Raw genomic sequence first — 18,754 nt, 5'->3', positions numbered from 1 at the left:
AGTCCGCTGAAACGGCCGCGTCGAAAACATCCCTTCGCGTGCACGCGGTTCGCACCGAGGCTGCTCCCCGTTTCGAACGCGATCGGCGCATCGCGACGCTCGTTCGATTCGCAGACAGTGGATCCGACGATCTCGCGGGACGCGTTCGTGTCTCTTCTCCGAGGAGGAACTCCGGGACCGGTGCGCCGATCAATCAATCGGAACCGCGCGTCGCGCCTTCGGTAAGCAGAGTATAAGACCTTTGACACGCAACACTTAAAGTATTATGCTCCGTTTACTGTAAGTGCGGTGTGGGACGAGCATCGATGGACAGGCTGGGCGCCACTGGTGCTGAATTGGGTGCTTGGACATTTTTAATGTAGCCGGATTTTCGCTCCGCGATCCCCATATTCTAGCATAACATTGCCGGCCGAAACGAGGGCATTATGCTAAGAATATGTGAAATCGCGAGTCTACTCCGAGCACCGCGGCCACCGAATACCTTTGGGAACGAGTCCAGTTTTCCTATCGTCTTTATCGTAATACAATTACCCTTTCAGCTCTGTAGATGTACGGATGCGTCCGGCGGAAGCTATCGGTCCGGACTATGGACGCGTACACGTACGCGTGTCTTCCAGCTTGTTAATCTCACACGTGCGCGGTGATAGTTGTGAGTGCACGGGAGGAATACTTACGCGTTCATTAGCACTGTTCGGTTTTACGAGAAGGGGGAATTACAATTACAATAGAATTACACCTTGAACGAGCAGAGTCCGACGACCTTCGAATGACCTTGTTCGGCGCTCGAAGGGTTAAATAATTCACGGCTGTATCGCGAGACTGAAGGGAACTTTGGTGAAGTCGCGATGCATCTGGAACTCGTGGAAGTTCGATCTATGAAAACAATTTGGGAAAGCAGGGAAGGAAGAGGAGCTCCGGTAAGGTTTAAGGGATGATTAATAGTTAAGTTCAACAGCTGTTTCGACGCGGCACTCTCCCTCGATTATCGCGGCTCGCGAATGCGCTCGTTACACGCGGAAATCGTCTCGCAGAGCGGAACGCGCGCGTCGATCTTTCGCGAGACCCCGCGAGAAGGTTATCGCTCCGAGAACGTCATTTTTCTCGTCTCGTATCTCCGTTATCTGCATGCAAGAGAAATTAATTCGGCGATGCGTCTCGTTATTTGTCGCGTACTCGCGTTCGCGTTCGGATCCGGCAAGTTCGTCCGAATTTTCCCTCCGAGATGAGAGTAGCGGTGGTGGGCGCCGGGATAATCGGTATGACGAGCGCGCTCGCGGTGAAAACCGCTTTCCCGCGACTCGACGTGCACGTATTCGCGGCGGAATTTTCCCCGGATACCACTGGCGACGGAAGCGCCGGGCTCTGGTGCCCTTACCTCTTCGGCGAAACGCCTCTCGACAAAGTACTGTGAGTATCTTTCAGATGAAAGCGATCGAAACGCTTAAAATCGTCCGATTGGAAGGTGTAATGGCTCGTTTTCGTATCGTTCGATGCGTTCGAATCGCGGTGGTGTCGACAGAAAATGGGCTGGGGCCGCGTACCGATGGATGGACGAGTGTTGGAGAGCGGGCCTGGCCTCGGAGATGGGAATCGCGTTGCTGCCGATTTATCGGTTGACCAGCGATCCTCGCGGATACTCGGATTCCACCTGGACCAAGCTGGTGCACGGCGCGCGGAAGCTGACGCCCGAACAATTGAGGAGACTGAACGACGAGCACGGGTCGAGTTACAGGTACGGTATCGCGAGATAAAGAATTCGCCAAAGTTTCGTCCGTTAACGGTCGATCGTTAACGGTTCGCCGAGGAACGTTCGAGTAGCAGATAAGGTCGATTCCAGGGAAGGATGGATGTTCATGACGTACACCGCCGAACCGATTCTCCTGTTGCCCTGGCTCACCGAGAAGTTCGTCGCGGCCGGCGGGGAACTTCGGAAAAGGGAGGTCCACGCGTTTCACGAGCTCGTCGCCGACGGATACGATTTGATCGTCAACTGCAGCGGTCTCGGAGCACGCCTCCTCGCCGCTGATAGCACGGTTCAGCCCATCAGGGGTCAAGTGGCTAGAGTTCGTAACCGCCGATGAACCTATCTGCGCGAATAGGTCCGAGGTTTTTCGCGTCTCACCGTTTCTTTCGTTCAAGGTGACAGCGTCCGGGATGATGCACGCTTACATCGTGGAGGACGAAGACATGTACTGCGTAATACCGAAGTAATTAACGACGTGACGTTAACGAGTCTCGATCGTGGCATACGATGTTACAGTTGATCCCCCACTTTTGTTGTTCAAGCTTCGAAAAGACGATTTTGGGCGGGACGCACCAGGAGAACGATTACGATTGCACGCCACGCGCCGAGGACTCAAAGTTCATTTACGACGGTTGCAGTCGAATGTTGCCCGCACTGAAGGTACGATCGACGGGCTCGTTCGGATAGTTATACGGAATCGATCGTCGATCTTTGATGGTAATCTTTCGGTTAAAAGGGCATCGAACCAGGGACGGAGTGGGTCGGCCTCCGACCCGGAAGACTCAGCGTCCGCCTCGAACCCGAGGTCGTCGAGTCTCCTCGAGGAGGGAAATTCACGGTAAAGAAACAAGTGGGAACAGTTTTGGCAGCCGGTTAATTCGTAACCTTTTCCCAGGTGATACACAACTACGGGCACGGCGGAAGCGGTGTAACGCTCAGTTGGGGCTGCGCTATGGACGTCGTCGCGATCGTTCGGAATATTCTGGGATTGGAATTGCCTTTGTCGTCGCATTTGTAATCGAACGTGTAATCGAATTTGCTCGAGGGAGAAGTAATAAAGTAGTTGGAGGTGTTCGCAAACGTTTCGGCTTTTCTGGATAATTTCACGATTGCGTTCGCCCCGTGGTCGCGCGATCGAAGCGTTCGTCGTTAAGAAGGTTTCGTGATAGCAGCTTCGTGCGTCGTCGTCGCTGTAAGGAAGGCTGTAATTAAAGAAACGGAGCGAGTCTCGAACTGCGTTTTGCGTGGCTGGTGCCGCAGTGGTATCGAGGACGCCGCGTCGCGAGAGCTTCTCAACGGAAATGAGGCGCGAAACGTTTTCGTTTCGGACGGAGATGACGGAAAAGTCGAGCGTTCGCGGAGCTCCCGCGTCCCTTCGATTCCGATTCCCGTAGTTCGGTTCCTCCTTTGGCCGTGAAATGGGAAAACAATTGATGGGAGCGGCGACCAACTATTTCGTGAGAGGCGGCGACTGGCTGTCGGATATCGCGTCGCGCGATAAATTGACCCCGGGCGAGTCGCTGCTCCGATCGGAAAAACAACGGTCCATCGGCCCGAGAAATTCGCCGAGAAATTCGCCGAGAAATTCGGCCGGTTCGCGCTCCAAGGGAATATCGATGTTTCGCGCGACAGGATGCGTCCGGCTTGATCGGATTAGAGAAATTGATGCCGCGCGGCGAACGATCGCTGAAAATAATGAGATAGGCCGGTCATGAGCGTCGCTGGGCACAACCACAAACGTCCCTCGACGTCGAATCGGGAACGGGAAGTCGCCGAGAAAAGAGATATCGCGAACGAGACGATCATCGGCGACTCCGATGTCAGCGGCGAGGCGCGATCGTGCGACGTTCACCGAGATCGGTGCAAGAAACTCGCGGTGTCCGACGATTCGGCTGAACGCGATCGAGAAACGACCGCTCGCGAAACTCCGGCCGAGAGAAAAGACGAGAAAGGTACCGCTTCTAACCTAAACCGAGTCGGCTTCTTCCTCGGACGATCGGGAACCTAGCGTGTAATGTTTTTCTTCCGACATGTATCATGATCTCGGGACGGACCGATTTGCCAGCCGATCTTTCGTTCGCGGACACCGACACGGAATCTCGCAAGGACAACGCGGACGGCTCTTCGACGAAATCGAAGAAGAAGAAGAAGAAGAGACGGAGGTGGGGAGGACTCGGACGAGCTAAACGGGATTCACTGTTTCAATCCGTCGACCGTCTCTGATTTCAGGTATCTGACGATATGCACCAGCAACTGCAAATACGAAGCGGTGAGGCGGGTAGCGGCGCGTTTCGGGATGAAGGAGGTCACCGAGGACAGCAGCTGGAACCTCTATTGGACGGACTTGAGCGTCAGCGTGGAACGGGCCAAGGACATGAAGAGGTACCAGAAAGTCAACCACTTCCCCGGAATGACGGAGATCTGCAGGAAGGATTTGCTCGCGCGGAACCTGAACCGTATGCTGAAGCTCTTCCCAAAGGATTACAATTTCTTCCCGAAGACCTGGTGTTTCCCAGCGGAGTAAGCGAAGCGCGACCTTCCAACTTTCCAACTTTCCAACTTTTTCCGGCTGTAACAGGGTCTATCCTGTTTAGACTTTGATCGAATCGAAATCTCTTTGAAAGAACCAAACAGAAGTTTTGCGATCGAAACTTTCAGCTACGGCGACGCGGTGGCCTACGCGAAGCTGAGACGCTCGAAGACCTTCATCGTCAAGCCCGACACCGGCTGCCAGGGCCGCGGAATCTACTTGACCAAGAACTTGAAGGACGTCAAGCCCACCGAACGTATGATATGCCAAGTGTACGTGGCCAGGGTAGGCAACCGTTTCTCGCGTTCCAATCATGTTCGTACGGTTTCGCCGTTCGCCTAAGATAGTTCGCATTCGTAGCCTTTCCTGGTCGACGGTTACAAGTTCGACCTCCGCATCTACGCTCTGATCACCTCCTGCGATCCCCTGAGAGTGTACGTGTACAACGACGGCCTAGCCAGGTAAAGACGTCGCTTCCGTTACCTCCTCGGCAGTCCGGTCTAACGAGGTTTTCCCTCCTAACGCGCCGTTTCTCGTTGTTACTCATTCCTCCTTGCGCTGCTAGCCTTTCGATTCCTCTTCAGATTCGCGACGAGCAGGTACAAGGAACCGAACGGACACAACACGTCGAACGTGTTCATGCACCTGACCAATTACGCCGTTAACAAGCACAGCCGAATGTACGTTATCGACGAGGAGGTTGGCAGTAAAAGGTCGGTGGGTAATTCATTTGTTTACGCTCGTTCGGCGTCACCGTAGAAAGACCGAGGGGAAGGTGCCCCGAGCCGTCAATAGTAACACCGTTCGCGTCTCTTGTACGCCGGCATTTCTAAAGAATCGGTATTTCTACGGTCAGACGCGCGAACGCGACGATGCGAGGAGGTTTCTTTGCGCAGGAAGATCTCCACCTTGAACAAGTGGCTGAGAACGAAGGACGTCGACGTGAATGAACTGTGCCAGAGGATCGACGAGATTATAATAAAAACGATTTCGGCCGCGTACCCGATCCTGAAGCACAGCTACCACACGTGTTTCCCTACGCACGACAAAACGTACGCGTGTTTCGAGCTGCTGGGCTTCGACGTGCTGATCGACTGGAAGCTGAAACCGTATCTTTTGGAGGTAACGATACTCGACGCCCGTCGATGATTCCGTACACCTATGTATGTAAACACGCGAGACGAATCCTTCACGGAGACGTTCGATAGGTGAACCACTCGCCGAGTTTCCACACGGACGCGCAAATCGACAAGGACATAAAGGAGGGTTTGCTGATGGACACGTTCGCGATGCTGAACCTGCAGCAGTGCGACAAGAAGAAGATCATCGAGGAGGACAGGAAACGGGTCAGGGACCGATTGCTGCAGGGAATAAGCTGCAAGGAAGCCAGGTAAATCGTCGGAAGTCCGTTCGTTCGATCGTTGCTCCGAGGCCATTTCCGTTCTCGGATAAGAGACTAATCTCGAGACTGTTCGCCCGTTGACCAAGCACGAACGACGCGACGGCGATCGCGGCGAGGCTCGAGAAACCGGAAGAAGATTTTCTGGAGCGGCAGTTTCAATGGGAGGACGAGCACATGGGCAATTTCCGTCGGATCTATCCGTGCGCGGGCCTGGAGAAGTACGACTCGTTCTTCAAGCAGAACAGCATCTCCGTCTTCCAAGACACGGTGGCGTCGCGCGCCAGAGAGGAAGCCTCGAGGATCCAGAAGGAGGAGAGTGAGGTTCGTCCACTCCTCGGCGACGCGCGCGCCAGAAAAATAACGGTTCGGGGCTCGTTCGACGTCCAGGCGAAGCTCAAGGAACAAGAGAGCAAGAAGATGGCCGGGAAATCGAGCGACTCCAAGTTACATCCGGAGAGTCCGAACGTGGCGTACGGTCATAAGTCGGTGTCGACGTCCTCGGCGCCCTCCGGCAATCGGGAGGGGAGCAGATCGGCGGCTGCGGCGAAGAGACGGTCTGCGCCCTCGAACGTTAGTCGGTTTTGCTGATATCTTAGGTGGAATGCGCTTTCCTTTGTTCACTCGCAGAGACGTCTAGCCCCGTCGTTCGATTTCAGACGAAGAAACAACCGGCGAACACTTTGTATTCGTTCGAGCCGGAGATAATCTGCGAGTCCGAGGAACGGGAGCGCGTCACGGCGCTGGCTCAGCGCGACTTCCTGATCAAGAGCTACGGCATGCTCGAGCAAATCTACATGGCGATGAAAAGGAACGGCACGCTGCGGCCCATCGACGAGAAGAAGTACGGGCTGTACGGGAGACTCGGCTACAAGGAGAACGGGAGCAACGCCGCGGCTCTTTGTAGACAGAAATCTTACCGCCACCAGCAAAACGCGATGGAGACCGATTACTCGGCGCAGTATTCCTTGAAAGCAAGTCGATTCGATATTATTCTCTCGTGGAACGAATATAGTCCGTTGAGCGTCGAGTATCGCAAGATTACGGTTTCACCGTCGATTCTTAACTCGCTAACGCGTTCTCGCTTCGTTTACGAGACGTTCGGATCTGATTGCTGATATCGATGCTATGTTCGTTCCACCGACAGTACGATTCCTCGCGACTTATCTCCGACCGAAACTAAACATCCGATGTTTTCCTTTGTTTCCACAGGGTAGGGCACCGGCGGATGACGCTACGATCACGAACACGGGAAAAGCGATCGCGCATAAATGGTGTTGAGACCGCTCGTTTCTTTTCTTTCCTTTCGTTAGTTTGACTTTCAAAGAGCGAGGTTTAACCAGAGGTTCCGACGTGTTGCAGATTTTCAAGTGACTTGCAACGAGGCGCCGGTTCACGTTCGACCGAACATACCGCGAGCGTTTTGGCTGGACGAATTCAATTCGAATGGGCCAAGTGGCCGAATCACGAAGGCTCACGTGGCTCGCACTTTGTCGAACGTCGTGCGCCTTCACACGCTCGAGAAACGGAAGTTGCTGAATTCGTCGAAGCTCTAGCGATCTTGGCCGAATTCGGATCGAGGAAATCAACCGCGACGAAGGCTTCGTTTCGACGACCACACCGGATTCGTCAGGCTGCAGTCTCTCTTTGTGTACCAATCGCGTTTTCGTTACACGAATGCTCCTGCGAGTAATAAATGTTCAAACACTCCGGCGCGTTGAGTAACTTTCGCGAGTAACCTTTCGAGGGACGAATATTCGGGTTTCTCGCGCTGGAAAACGGAACGGGAGAGAGCGTTGTATACTCGGAAGTAACGATATAATGAGGTCGTCGAGTTTCAGACGTCTCATTATATAATTATCCGAAAGTACACGTTCGATCGGGCGGATGATGTTTCAGAGGACGACGCTAGACACAAGACGATGTAAAAACCAACATGGTATGGATTTGTTATTTCAAGTGCCATATAAATATGTACAATGAGTGAACATGTACACGCCGCAGGAAAACGAGAATAATTCCGCACGCATGGACCGCGTACCGAACTAGTTCATAGATACGCAAGCCGATCTGTAATATTCATAACAATTTTGTTTTATTGCTGACATATATATATGTGTATATATATATATACCAGTATTCACACGATAAAAAATAATCTATGAACAATAATTTCTGTATATCTCCATTTTTCGTTTATCGATGAAAACGTGCCCGTATTTTCTTGGAACACGCGCGAACGCGAGTGCTCCTCCCTTCTAAGGGTTTCCATTTCTTTTTTTTCCCCCGCTAATCTTTTGATTCGGTTAAATCGCCGTCTCCGAGGGTAGGAAACGACCGCGCATCGAAGATCAACGATCGTGTAACGGCGACGCGTTTATCGAACGCTCGTACAATCACCTGAAGCGTTAAAATTAACAATGAATATAAGTTGATTGGCGGTAACGAACATCGATGTCGTACAAAGTAATGATAAGAATCGTGTGACAGCAATGATGATAGGCGAGAAAGCGACGCAACGAAATCGCGCGATTCGTAACCGATTTATCGGTTGGCGCGCGAACGTCGACGGTTGTCCGGGGAGGAAGAGGCGCTTCCTGAGAGGTCGAGATGGAAAAGGGAGCCAAACGGTGGCGCGCATTCAACGTCGTCTACTCGATTCGCCGAGCCCATTTCCGTCGTCGTTAGCGATCACACGTATACAGTCGAAGAACGAGGAACAACTCGACGCGTATACAGCTCGCACCTGTCAACGATTCGTCGACGATTCGTCGACGAGTCGCGAACGCGATACAGAGGGTATTTACAGGCTGCGTTCATCGTTACGCGTGGTTCTCGCGCGTCGAGTTTTTGTTTTTTCTTCCGAAGATACAGGAAAGGCTTGTTTATGTACAGAAACGAGAATCGTTAGTAGTCGTGATAGTTTCGCAGTAACGGTACAAACGTTTTCCGAGGGAAACAGCAGAACCGGAGGTCCGAGAACGTTCAACTGAAAACTGTACAGGCGAGACGAGCGCGAGAACGCGTTCGCTTCGAACGATATCGTACAGGTATCGAGAGAGCTACCGTCAACCCCTTGGCTGCGTTGCTCGTATATCGTATAAATCCGATTATTTTAGATCGCTTTCGTTCGATGGTCTCAATGGAATAGACTTTGTCAGCGATACGCCGACGTAACGTTCTGCCGGAGCCAAAGGGTTGAACGCAACGGGCTAAACAAGTTTGTCGCCGGCCACGCGGCGATCGTGGAAAAATAGGTGGTTAAAACGATTATTCTCGACTGGAGCGCTTTCGTTTCTCTCGATCCTCGCGTCTGTTCGAACGGTCTCGTCTTCTCGGGATTTCATCCCTTGGGATCTCGCGCACGGAATCGACCGCGACAGAGGACGCGGCGGAAAGAAAGTAACGTCAACGATTTCCAGCGTGAGCCAACCCCCGCCGCGCGACACAGGACGAAATTATAGAACGGTCGTATACGCGGAGATGGTATTCTCTCTATTCGTTGTAATACTAGTATGAGCATTATGTAGTTCTAGGATCCTCTGTTTATGTTACGCGCGTGTAATATTCGTTAAAAAGGATTACAGTAAAATAAGCTGAAAAGCGTGGATTACACAGAGAGAAACGCCGAGCGAAGGACCACGGGAATAACTGGAGCGCGTCTCCTCTGGTTCCGCGGCGGGCAAAACAGGATCGCGCGCGCGTCGGTTACCCCGGAATTACACTCAAACTTTATACGAAATTATTCGCCCGTTTAAAATACACGCGTCAAGTAGTAAAATGATAACTGGCTATATTTCATACATATGTATATATGTATATAAAAAACTATACAATCCGTGGACTCGTTTAATTTTGCGCTAGCTGCCGACGGAATTCAATCTTCTCCTCCCCTCCTCCTGTTCTATTCGCGTTAATCGTTTTTTTTTTTCACGTCGATAATACTCAGTTCTTTCGCGAAATTAGCTCTACGTTACTGACACCGAGCATCTGGCCGATGCGACGATTAAATTTAAACTCGATGAAAAAGGGCGTGTATGCGATATAACGTATGTACGTGTATGTGTACGCGCGTATGTGTGTGTGTGTGTGTGTGTGTGTACGTGTAGCACGTTCGTTTGTACGCGCATAGAAATTTCGCAACCGTAACTAAATACGACACACCACTCCATTCGGTACATTGACGTAGTATCTTGAGCTTGACTCGCGCGAGCACGAGTCCGTTACACAGTCGGGTGGCTAAAAACATTTTCTCGAGAAAAGGCGGACCTGCTTAACGCGTAGTCGGAGCTGTACCTTTTTTCGATTCTTACTTAATCGATTCGGTTCACATTGAGATTTCAAAGTGTTCCCAACTGTTCCGTTCTTTCTGCTTACCGACAGTTTGTCCGCGAGACTTTTCATTCATGCGTTTCAAACAAAGAATCGATCGAACGAATTCCTGCTGTTGCCTCTCTCTAGAAGACACGGAGAATCCGCACGCAAAGTTAAAAACTCGCTACTCGTACGCGTCGAATCAATTGACAGCATAAACCATGGCAAGAAAGAATATACGATCATCATACCGGTGGAACAGAAATTCCTTTCTTCTTTTTTTTGTCCACCGTCTTTCCCCTAGCTATACGAACACGCCTCGACAGGTCCTCGCAAACGGATAGAAATATCTTTTTATACATACCGCGCGTAGTAAAACTTCTATGTACAGTCTGGATATACTCTAAACTATAACACTATAACATATCTCGAAAGTATATAACTGACCATGGTTTATACGGAAATACTTGAAATATAAAAATACAAGGATTGCAGCACTTTCATATGGAATACCTTTGGGAACAAAAAAAGAACAACGTTTGAGGGTGGACCGTCGTACACGGCGATGGCTCGTTTTCCGATCGATTCTACTCAAACGCGTTTTTTTCGAGACCCAAGACGGTTCGGTGATAATTTAATTATGCGAAAAAGTGGATTCAGGATTTCTTCGACGTCTCGATACTCTCCATGGTAGATACGAACATTTACAATGAAATATCGTGTTACGAGAATGATTTACATTGTCCTTAAGTAGCTAAGTAAATGTGCATTCGCGTTTCCGTGTTTTCTTTTCTTTTCTTTTCTTTACTTTTTTTCCTTCTTTTTGTTTTTGTCCTTTCCGAAAGTACCGTTTAGTTCTTTTGGGTCTCCCTACTCGACGCGACGAGCCTGACGACGAACAGCGATATTTCTCGAATCATGTACGTTATTCGTTTCTGTGGTTGACGTTAGGTCCGACCGAACGGAAACGTTTCTCGAAATTGAAACGAAACGAGGAAAACATTTACCTTTGACCTATCAGTGATGAGCACTTCTAGCATCATTCGTCGCCAATCACATAGAAATTTCCTTTATTTTATACATATTGATTATCTTTTAATTTCGAATTAAATGCAATTAACAGTGTGAAATCGAACGGGGTTCTTCGACGTTTTTATACTTTTTTTTTTCTTTTTTCGAACGCTCTCCTTGTTTGCTCTTTTTGTTCGTTTTCTTTTTCACAGCTTTCTTTAAAAAACGTGCATGCCTCCTGGACTTGTTTCTTTAATATGTTTCATGTTCTAACGATAACAGAAAACAAATTAACCGTCTAGAAATTCTCGAATTCTCCGTGTTATAAATAAATTTTTGATTCGGACGAATCCACTTGTCATGAACAGACTCAAAATTTCTTTAAACTTTCAAACGTACGTTGCTCCTGCCATTTCGATCGTCGATACCACTCATAATGATACCCTAATATTTCAACAAGTTAAAGCTAAGATATTAACAAACAGCGCATGTTTATATTATATGCACGATTTCGCCCGTGCACTAGTGTATATCGCATGTGTATACGTGTGTGCAACCGCACGCGTATATGTGCGTGTACAAGGTGTAAACGCTAACAAAGAGTCACTCGTGCGTCGCATATACGACGTGTCAAGAAGTGTTATGGTTTAAATTTAACCAAAGGTATGTTCTTCGACTGCAAACACTTATCACACACCCATTCCGCGTAAACTTCCGCCGTTAGTAATTGATAGGCGGTTTCCGATAATCCCGTGCATCCCCTGAAACAAATGTTCATTTCACATACCATAACTGCGTAGCCGATTGCTCGACTATTGTGTCTGAGACAATGTATTCACGAGGATACCTGTGAAACCAAAAATTACAACCAGATTCACAAAGAATCGCTTGATCGTTGTCGTGCACTTCTTTATGACACACTCCGCAAGGATAAATAGGCGGAGCGTTAGGATTCTGTGGGTTAAACACCATTGGTTGATCTGGAGGATATATCTGTAATAGAATTCAATTGGCGTCAAGTTATTTACCGAGTGGAGCGTTCACCGGTACAAGTCGACGAGAGTATCGGTAACAGATCCAACTGTACCTTTCCTGCAGAAACCGGCATTGGTTTTGGTCCCATCCCTGGTGGGCCTTGAAATCCATGGGGCGGCATGGAACCTCCCATATTAATAGGATGACCTATCGGTGGACCGCCACCCATAGTACTGGACATGGTGCCCATTGGTCCAGCCATGTGACTCATTTGATTGTGATGACTGATACTCATATTGGACATGTTATTCATCGGTGGTCCTCCCATGTTCATGTTGTTTATTTGATTCGGACCGCTCATGTTCATGTTATTAGTAACCATAGAACTCATAGTAGTCATAGGTCCGTTCATGGGCCTTCCTAAATTATTAAGGTTGTTGCCCATGTGATTTGGATGAGGTTGAGATCCATTGTGCCCCAACGGACTGTTCACGTTGTTCATAGAGGGCCCATTTAACGGGCTGTTCGGTGGTATATGACTATTAATATTGTTCATATTCATCGGTCCATTAGGCATATGATTGGAACCTCCCATAGTATTCATAGGAGATCCTAACGGGCCGCCCATGGGACTACCCATACTGTGTCCCATGTTATTCATCGGGCTACCCATTGGTCCACTGCTCATATTATTCATCGGACTACCCATAGGTGGACCACTGAGCTGAGAATTGCCCATGTGACTCATATTCATATGATTATTCATAGTGTTCATCGAACCAGGCGGCATATTGGGGCCCATATTGTTCATCGGACTCATGCCACCTATCGGCGCGTGATTCATAGGAGACATAGCACCCATGTGGTTCATATGATTCGTCATGGGCGAATTTCCCATTGGACTCATACTACCCATGTTATGAGGCATCATAGGACTCATTCCGCCTATCGAGGTCAACGGACTCATGCCTCTCATGGGTGGACCGGCCATGTGATGCGGGTGATGGGGATGCATGTGGGGTGGTCCGCCGTGCATCATAGGAGTTTGAGTGGTCTGCGGTGGTGTATCGTCAAAAGGGTTACTTGCCACTATGGTATCTCCGTATCCGGTTAAAGGTGGAGGTAGTAAATCCTAAAAACATATTTTTGCAATGGTAAAGAACATTGTAAGGTTACAAGTTGGACAAAGAGACACGGGAATTAAAATCAAGTTACCTGCACCGATGGAGGTTGCTGTGGAGGTGGCTGAGCAACGTTCGCGTTTGTACGTCTTTTCTTTTTGGGGTTGGCACCAGCAGGTGGCGGCGGTGGTGGATGAGGGTGAGCAGAAGATTCAGGATGGGGAGCGCTAGGTCCCATATTTACACCCATACCCATACCCCCCAAAGGCATCCTCGCAAAGGGTGGCATGCCTGCGATATTGTGGCTCATTTCCTTCGTTCGCTTCCCTTATTTTAACATGCCGTATCAGCACCACAATATTTCTGGCGACAAGTCTCTTCTGCTGCTCCACTGATATTTACAGATGAAAAGGAACGCGTAATTACGCTGCAAAGTCTCGTTATATTACTCTTAAGAATATTTTCAAAGAAACTACTCTTTGTCCGCAATAACGCGTGGAATATTTCAATTAGAAAAGCATTCGAATGAGAAGCTGGACGAATGCAATGCTGTTGTTATCTTTGATATAAATTTGGAGCTCAACAATTTATAAGAGCAAGAGATAATTGGAAATTTATGACTGCATACAGATGAACGAGTGCATGTATCATTGGAAGGTGGTATATTTGTGTATGTAAATATAAATAAGGGATACTTTGGAGTGCCTTTACGAAACGACAATCGTACGAGTAAAAATAATACGTGTTCTGAAACGACAGTATGTTCGTAGCGATAAAAGTAACGTAAAAAAAATAGGCAACCCCTCGAAAAGAGAGCAAAATAAAATCCGCCGATGCCAGTTTCTCAGACCAACCTAACCTACACATTTTTCCAAACCATCTAGCTATGCTTATCGATACCGAGAAAAATCTGTATGGTTTTCAGATAAACGCGCGGTAAAAGAACATGGGCAATTTGCGTACTTACCAGCGCATTATAATTGACAAAATATCGATGTGTACATGGCTCTCCTGTTTTTTCGGCAGGGACCAAACCATTGAATTGTGTCGTGCGCCTAGCTAGCTTTAACGGTTGCTTCGACGCGATTTCTTATTTCTCGCGTTTCCACTTCACCAGTCACATATTTTACGGTAGCACGAACCGATTTCACAGTCAAAAATCTGCGAAAAGAATACGGTAAACACTGGCGAGATGTCAAAAGTGTACGGAGCAAGGAAACGCACGCCAGACTTTCAGGTCGCCATTGTCGCGTTACGCGTGTCCCTGTAGTTGTATTGTTTCGCGTGAGAATGTTTCACGATGCATCGTGCAGATGGCACTACCAACAGCGTTTTCAACAACATCGAACGCTCTTATAAACGACAATATTCCAAACGGTAGTAGTAATTAATAACAATATTGATAATAATAATAATAACAATAATAATAATAATAATAATAATAATACCAAAGCGAATAGATATATTATCGTATAAAACAAAATAACAAGTTTCCTACAAAGAACGAAGAGTTCACTGAGCGGTAAACGAAATCGATGTACACGAGCTAATTAAACGAGTAGTTTAAAGATCGACTACCGGTATCTTATATTTTCAGTAAATTATTAATCACCATCCGTTATTTACATAACGAGTAAACACATACAGATCGCTTGCACGGTTAAAGTTAGCAAGAAATAAAAAAAGAAAGGAAACGTTCGACCGATAAAGGAAACCGTACCACGAAAGTTCCATATTATATTCGGATAAGAAGGAAAATTGAATGCGCAAGTAGAAGAAAGTGATCGGTACGTTTCAGTTCGTCGGCGAGAATGTTTTCAGGCGGCGAGGGGAAAGTCAGAGGACCGAAGTTCGTCCAAGATAGAGCAGTTTAGTTTCGAGCATACGTTACTCAGACAGCACTATTACGCGCGGCTGAAATTCCCTTTCGCTCTCCTTGTCGCCCTTTCGGCAATTCCGCGTGTTACACCTTCCATCCACATTAGGACCCCCGAGTTGTCTCTGCGACCCCAGAGTGGAGAGGCTGTACACGTCACTTTAATTATTTGAGTTACATTAGCAAGTTAGCGCGGTTTAACAACTGGAAATGGGTCTCGCGCAATATCTACTGCGGACAGTTGCCTTCCAGCTATTCGTAATACAGTTCGCGAGACTGCGATCAAGTTGTCTTATCTTCGCCGGGTTTTATTTCGACCGGGTCGCACGGGGAACGAGGAGACAGCCAGGACTAACGGGAACGTTTCTCTCCGTTCCGTCGCGGGAATCGGGACCGAACAGCGCTCGCGATCGAACACTTTCGCGAACGAAATAAAACTTCAAAGTCGCGGTACGTCGAATATTATCTCTGCGCCGCGTCCCGACGAATTTCTCCGCGTTCCCGAGGATCGTTCGATAAGATACAATATTTGAAGAAGCACTCGAACGCTGGAGAAAAAGGAAATCTCGAGCATCCGGGTCAGGCGAGCTCGGTACGTTGTTACCGGTTCATAGATTCCGTTAATCACACACAGCCACTTTAGCTTATTTCTATCGAGACACAGATAGACGAGTAGCCAGCCGTACACCGATGCGTGCCAAATGAGCCGTTCACCGATCAAAGGTTCGTCTTTTGAATGTTTTCCAACGATCGGCACCGAACCGTTCGACGGGGCTGCCGATAATTATCGCGTTGTTAAGCCCTTTGGCAAACGATCGGCTCAAGTGTTTACGGCAATAAATCACGATTTCCGTGTAGGGGTGCATACCTGCGTTCTATACGAACCACGATAGGCGACCATCGTTAGGTCCATTGAATCGAGCCTCGCGATTACCGAAGAACGCGTGTATACGTGCCTAGACCAGACGTACCATTGAAATCCATCAGTGTTAGGATAGAAGCGGCATTAATAGTCGCATTACCGACTACCCTGCACCTATCCAAAGTTTCCGCGTTAAGATAGTTTAGTATGACACGCTCGTGGGTTTGTTCCGTCTTCAATCCGTGCTAGACACCTCCTTGAGGTCGCGTGGAACAAAGCGCGAGTTCCGAGTGTAACAGTCAAGGCGACGAATAAACGAAATACCGAAATATCTTCTCGCGAGAGAACAACGATACTCGAAACTGCGACGGCCTCGGCTCGAATGTATGCGTAAACGTCTCCGATCGCGCGATGATTAGCGATGATTACGATACAGCTGCAAGCTAGATCATTTCAGTCAGATCTAGTCAGATCATGACAGGAATGTCAGCGAAGGAATAAAAGAAACGGGCGAGCAAGATTCGATCGTGTCACGACGAGGTTCGCCAAGCGAATACTGTTCGCCGATCGATCGGACACGCGCGTGATCGCATCGATGACGGAAAGACCGGATTATTCGACTCGGAGAACGAATCGACACGTTGTCTTTCGTCGTCGAGATCGCTCGTCGAAACTTTACTTTCGTTTAGCTTCGTCGACTCGCTTTTCTTCCCGTTAAGCATGCACGAGCCTGTGCCGTCGTTCACGGCTCGTCGCCGCGGTGAACACATTGACAGAGAAACCATCCTTGACCCGGTACGCGAGGCGCACGCTACTTAAGAAAGTTTACGTGTTACGTTCCACGCAATCGGAGAGGCGATTCCTAGCGTTGCAATTAGATTCGCAAACGTTTCGTTTCTCGAAGGTGTGCCGTTAATGCGTGTACCGTGCGCGACACCGTTTCAAAACAATCGATCGGTCACGGCAATCGCAGTCCGGAGGAAAGGAGAATACACGGAATACCGTCGCTTTACGATCGTGTTCTTTCCGGCGGAATGGCAAGACGCGTTGCTTATCGAACGAACGAGTACGCGAAATAATTCTTCTCGTTCCACGAAACGAATGATCGAATATGTATCCGTGATAAAACGGGCGATTGTTCGAAGCGGCACGCGACAGGAGAAAGGGGCGAGTCAACGCAGATCGATTGTCGCCGAAAGCGTAAAGAAAGGCGGCCCTCCCGCGATTTCGATGAATTCCGAGGCTGAAAATTCCCCGAGAAGCCGTGCTCCTTTCCCGAGCACTGCAACCAGTTGAATTCTCGCGATACAACTGGTTCGGCCCGTGCGGTCCCACGCTCGTCAGGCTGTTTGCGCGTTTTAGTTGTTCGTATTCTTCTCGAGAGACGGTTACGACGAGTTCCGAAAAGACATTCGAGAAGCCCGAAATCAGTGTGAAGCGTCGAAGCGTCTGGGTTCTCGCGGGAACGCGAAAACCGTGGCGGAACGCGGCGCAAGACTTGTTGCGGTAGCGTAAACGTACCCTTAGGCTGTCGTCCGCTCTTTATCGTAGCTTATCCCCGAGGTGAACGGCCGAATGGATCGTTTCCGGGAAACCGGCGCTGCTCCGTGTCCATTGAACAACGGCGAATCCGCCTTTTCCTACTTTCTCTCGTGCGCGCTCGCCGGCGCGCAGCCGACGGAGCGTAACGCGTTCCAGTGAACTTTCACCTTGGGATTTCCAGTCGGAGCGGCGCTCGGCAATCGCCTCGGAACCGTTGGATCTCGTCGAGCTCTCCCGAAATTCTGTCCGCGTCAGCCAATATTCTTCCGAGCTTAATTTCATTAGCGCTCTCGCTCGGCCCTGCCCGCCGGGCGCGTTAACGGTGGAAGACGTACGTATATCGTTAAGGTTTTTTCCCGGCAGGGTCGATCGACCTGAATTTTCGGTTGCCGGGCTCCGAGGATTTTATTGGCCGAAAGAGCCCGTCGCGTCACCGGACAACGGCCGACTGTTTTTCCCTTCCCGTAGTTTATCGGGCACGGCGGAACTTTGATTATCCGATTTAATCGAGCGCTCGACGGTTCGGATAAATGGAGGTTCCAGAAGAAACTCCCCGAAGCGCGTCTGTGAAATTCGATGGTACATATTCCGAGATGCGATCCAAGGGTCGCGCGATCACGGAGAAACCGTTCGGTGTCCTTTAGGTTCGCCGCACAGTGCGATCCTCTGTCAACACCCTGAAATTCGACTATCCGCGCAACGGAAATTGCGGGTTACCAGCGTGTCGCCGAGCAGCAGTGTCTCTGTACAAAATTTTTATAGGGACTCGGGTGTATGCGAAATGACGCTGAATAGAAAACAGACGGTCCTCGTGGGGTTTCGGAAAGAATTCCGCTTACAATTTCACTAGGGACGGCGACATCGCGATGGCATCGTACGCAATTGCGGGTCAACGAAACGCGATGAAGCGGACGTAACGACGGGCTCCGTAAAGTTGGCGCAATTTAATTGAAAGTAACGTAATTGCAGCGGGCCACGGGGACAGAGGGGAATGTTGGGAACCGAGATTTATACCCCTGTCCGAGAAAGGAATCGCATTGCAAGGGTAAGTTATTCGAATTTTCCCGGAAGAGATTAGCGTTCGTAAAAGGGCCGGAAATGGAACCGATCCCGCCTCTTCCGGCTCCAACTCCGCTAGTCCCTTTGATCGAGCCGACGCGTCGCGACGGTAGATTTATTTGGCAGTGAAGGATTTACAAGGCGCCGCGATATCGTCGAACACGCGCCGCCAGCCGTCGCGAGACTCGACGCTGTTCCGTCGATTTTCCTCGGAACCGTCGAATTCGAAAGGAGCGTTCTCGCGCGACGTAATCGTCGGATAAACTCACCGCGGGAGAAACGGCCCGGCGACGAATCGCGCGGCGCGACCAACAGGCCGAT

General features: G+C 49.4%; 3 protein-coding genes and 1 long non-coding RNA gene across 6 annotated transcripts in view; 2 read left to right on the top strand and 2 right to left on the bottom strand.

Annotated features, from left to right (window-relative positions):
* Positions 1-1,134: 1,134 nt before the first annotated feature.
* LOC116430153 (D-amino acid oxidase 2) lies at positions 1,135-2,824 on the top strand. Its single transcript, XM_031983903.2, has 7 exons — positions 1,135-1,407; positions 1,520-1,732; positions 1,838-2,063; positions 2,140-2,207; positions 2,287-2,404; positions 2,481-2,582; positions 2,640-2,824. Exons 1-7 carry the CDS (start codon positions 1,223-1,225, stop codon positions 2,760-2,762), a joined length of 1,035 nt encoding a protein of 344 aa, XP_031839763.1. The 5' UTR covers positions 1,135-1,222; the 3' UTR covers positions 2,763-2,824.
* Positions 2,825-2,982: 158 nt separating this feature from the next.
* LOC116430152 (tubulin polyglutamylase TTLL13-like) lies at positions 2,983-7,188 on the top strand. 3 transcript variants are annotated; one of them, XM_031983901.2, is made up of 12 exons: positions 2,983-3,696; positions 3,810-3,906; positions 3,974-4,264; positions 4,403-4,559; positions 4,635-4,735; positions 4,859-4,987; positions 5,171-5,396; positions 5,483-5,664; positions 5,763-6,246; positions 6,333-6,647; positions 6,886-6,947; positions 7,036-7,162. In XM_031983901.2, coding segments are annotated over exons 1-12 (2,286 nt in total). In that variant the 5' UTR covers positions 2,983-3,455; the 3' UTR covers positions 7,037-7,162. The 3 variants fall into 3 exon arrangements, with proteins under 3 accessions (XP_031839761.1, XP_031839759.1, XP_076224308.1); XM_031983899.2 differs by having other exon boundaries at positions 6,886-7,188; XM_076368193.1 differs by having other exon boundaries at positions 3,581-3,906; positions 4,403-4,546; positions 6,886-7,188.
* A 2,258-nt stretch (positions 7,189-9,446) lies between these two features.
* Positions 9,447-14,375, bottom strand: pygo (pygopus family PHD finger). The gene is made up of 5 exons (XM_031983789.2): positions 14,062-14,375; positions 13,189-13,485; positions 12,086-13,105; positions 11,846-11,991; positions 9,447-11,759 (listed from the first exon to the last, which is right to left on the bottom strand). Exons 2-5 carry the CDS (start codon positions 13,402-13,404, stop codon positions 11,639-11,641), a joined length of 1,503 nt encoding a protein of 500 aa, XP_031839649.1. The 5' UTR covers positions 13,405-13,485; positions 14,062-14,375; the 3' UTR covers positions 9,447-11,638.
* Positions 14,376-14,715: 340 nt separating this feature from the next.
* LOC143174658 (uncharacterized) overlaps positions 14,716-18,754 on the bottom strand; it is a 70,885-nt gene continuing 66,846 nt past the window's right edge. The window contains exon 4 of the long non-coding RNA XR_012998878.1: positions 14,716-15,129. This is a non-coding gene — a long non-coding RNA (uncharacterized LOC143174658). The remainder of the gene's footprint in view (positions 15,130-18,754) is intronic.

Source organism: Nomia melanderi, chromosome 6, assembly GCF_051020985.1.
Source record: "Nomia melanderi isolate GNS246 chromosome 6, iyNomMela1, whole genome shotgun sequence".
NCBI classification, from domain to species: domain Eukaryota; kingdom Metazoa; phylum Arthropoda; class Insecta; order Hymenoptera; family Halictidae; genus Nomia; species Nomia melanderi.
The sequence above is the reverse complement of the archived record's forward strand: the minus strand, read 5'-3'. Positions and strand labels throughout refer to the sequence as shown.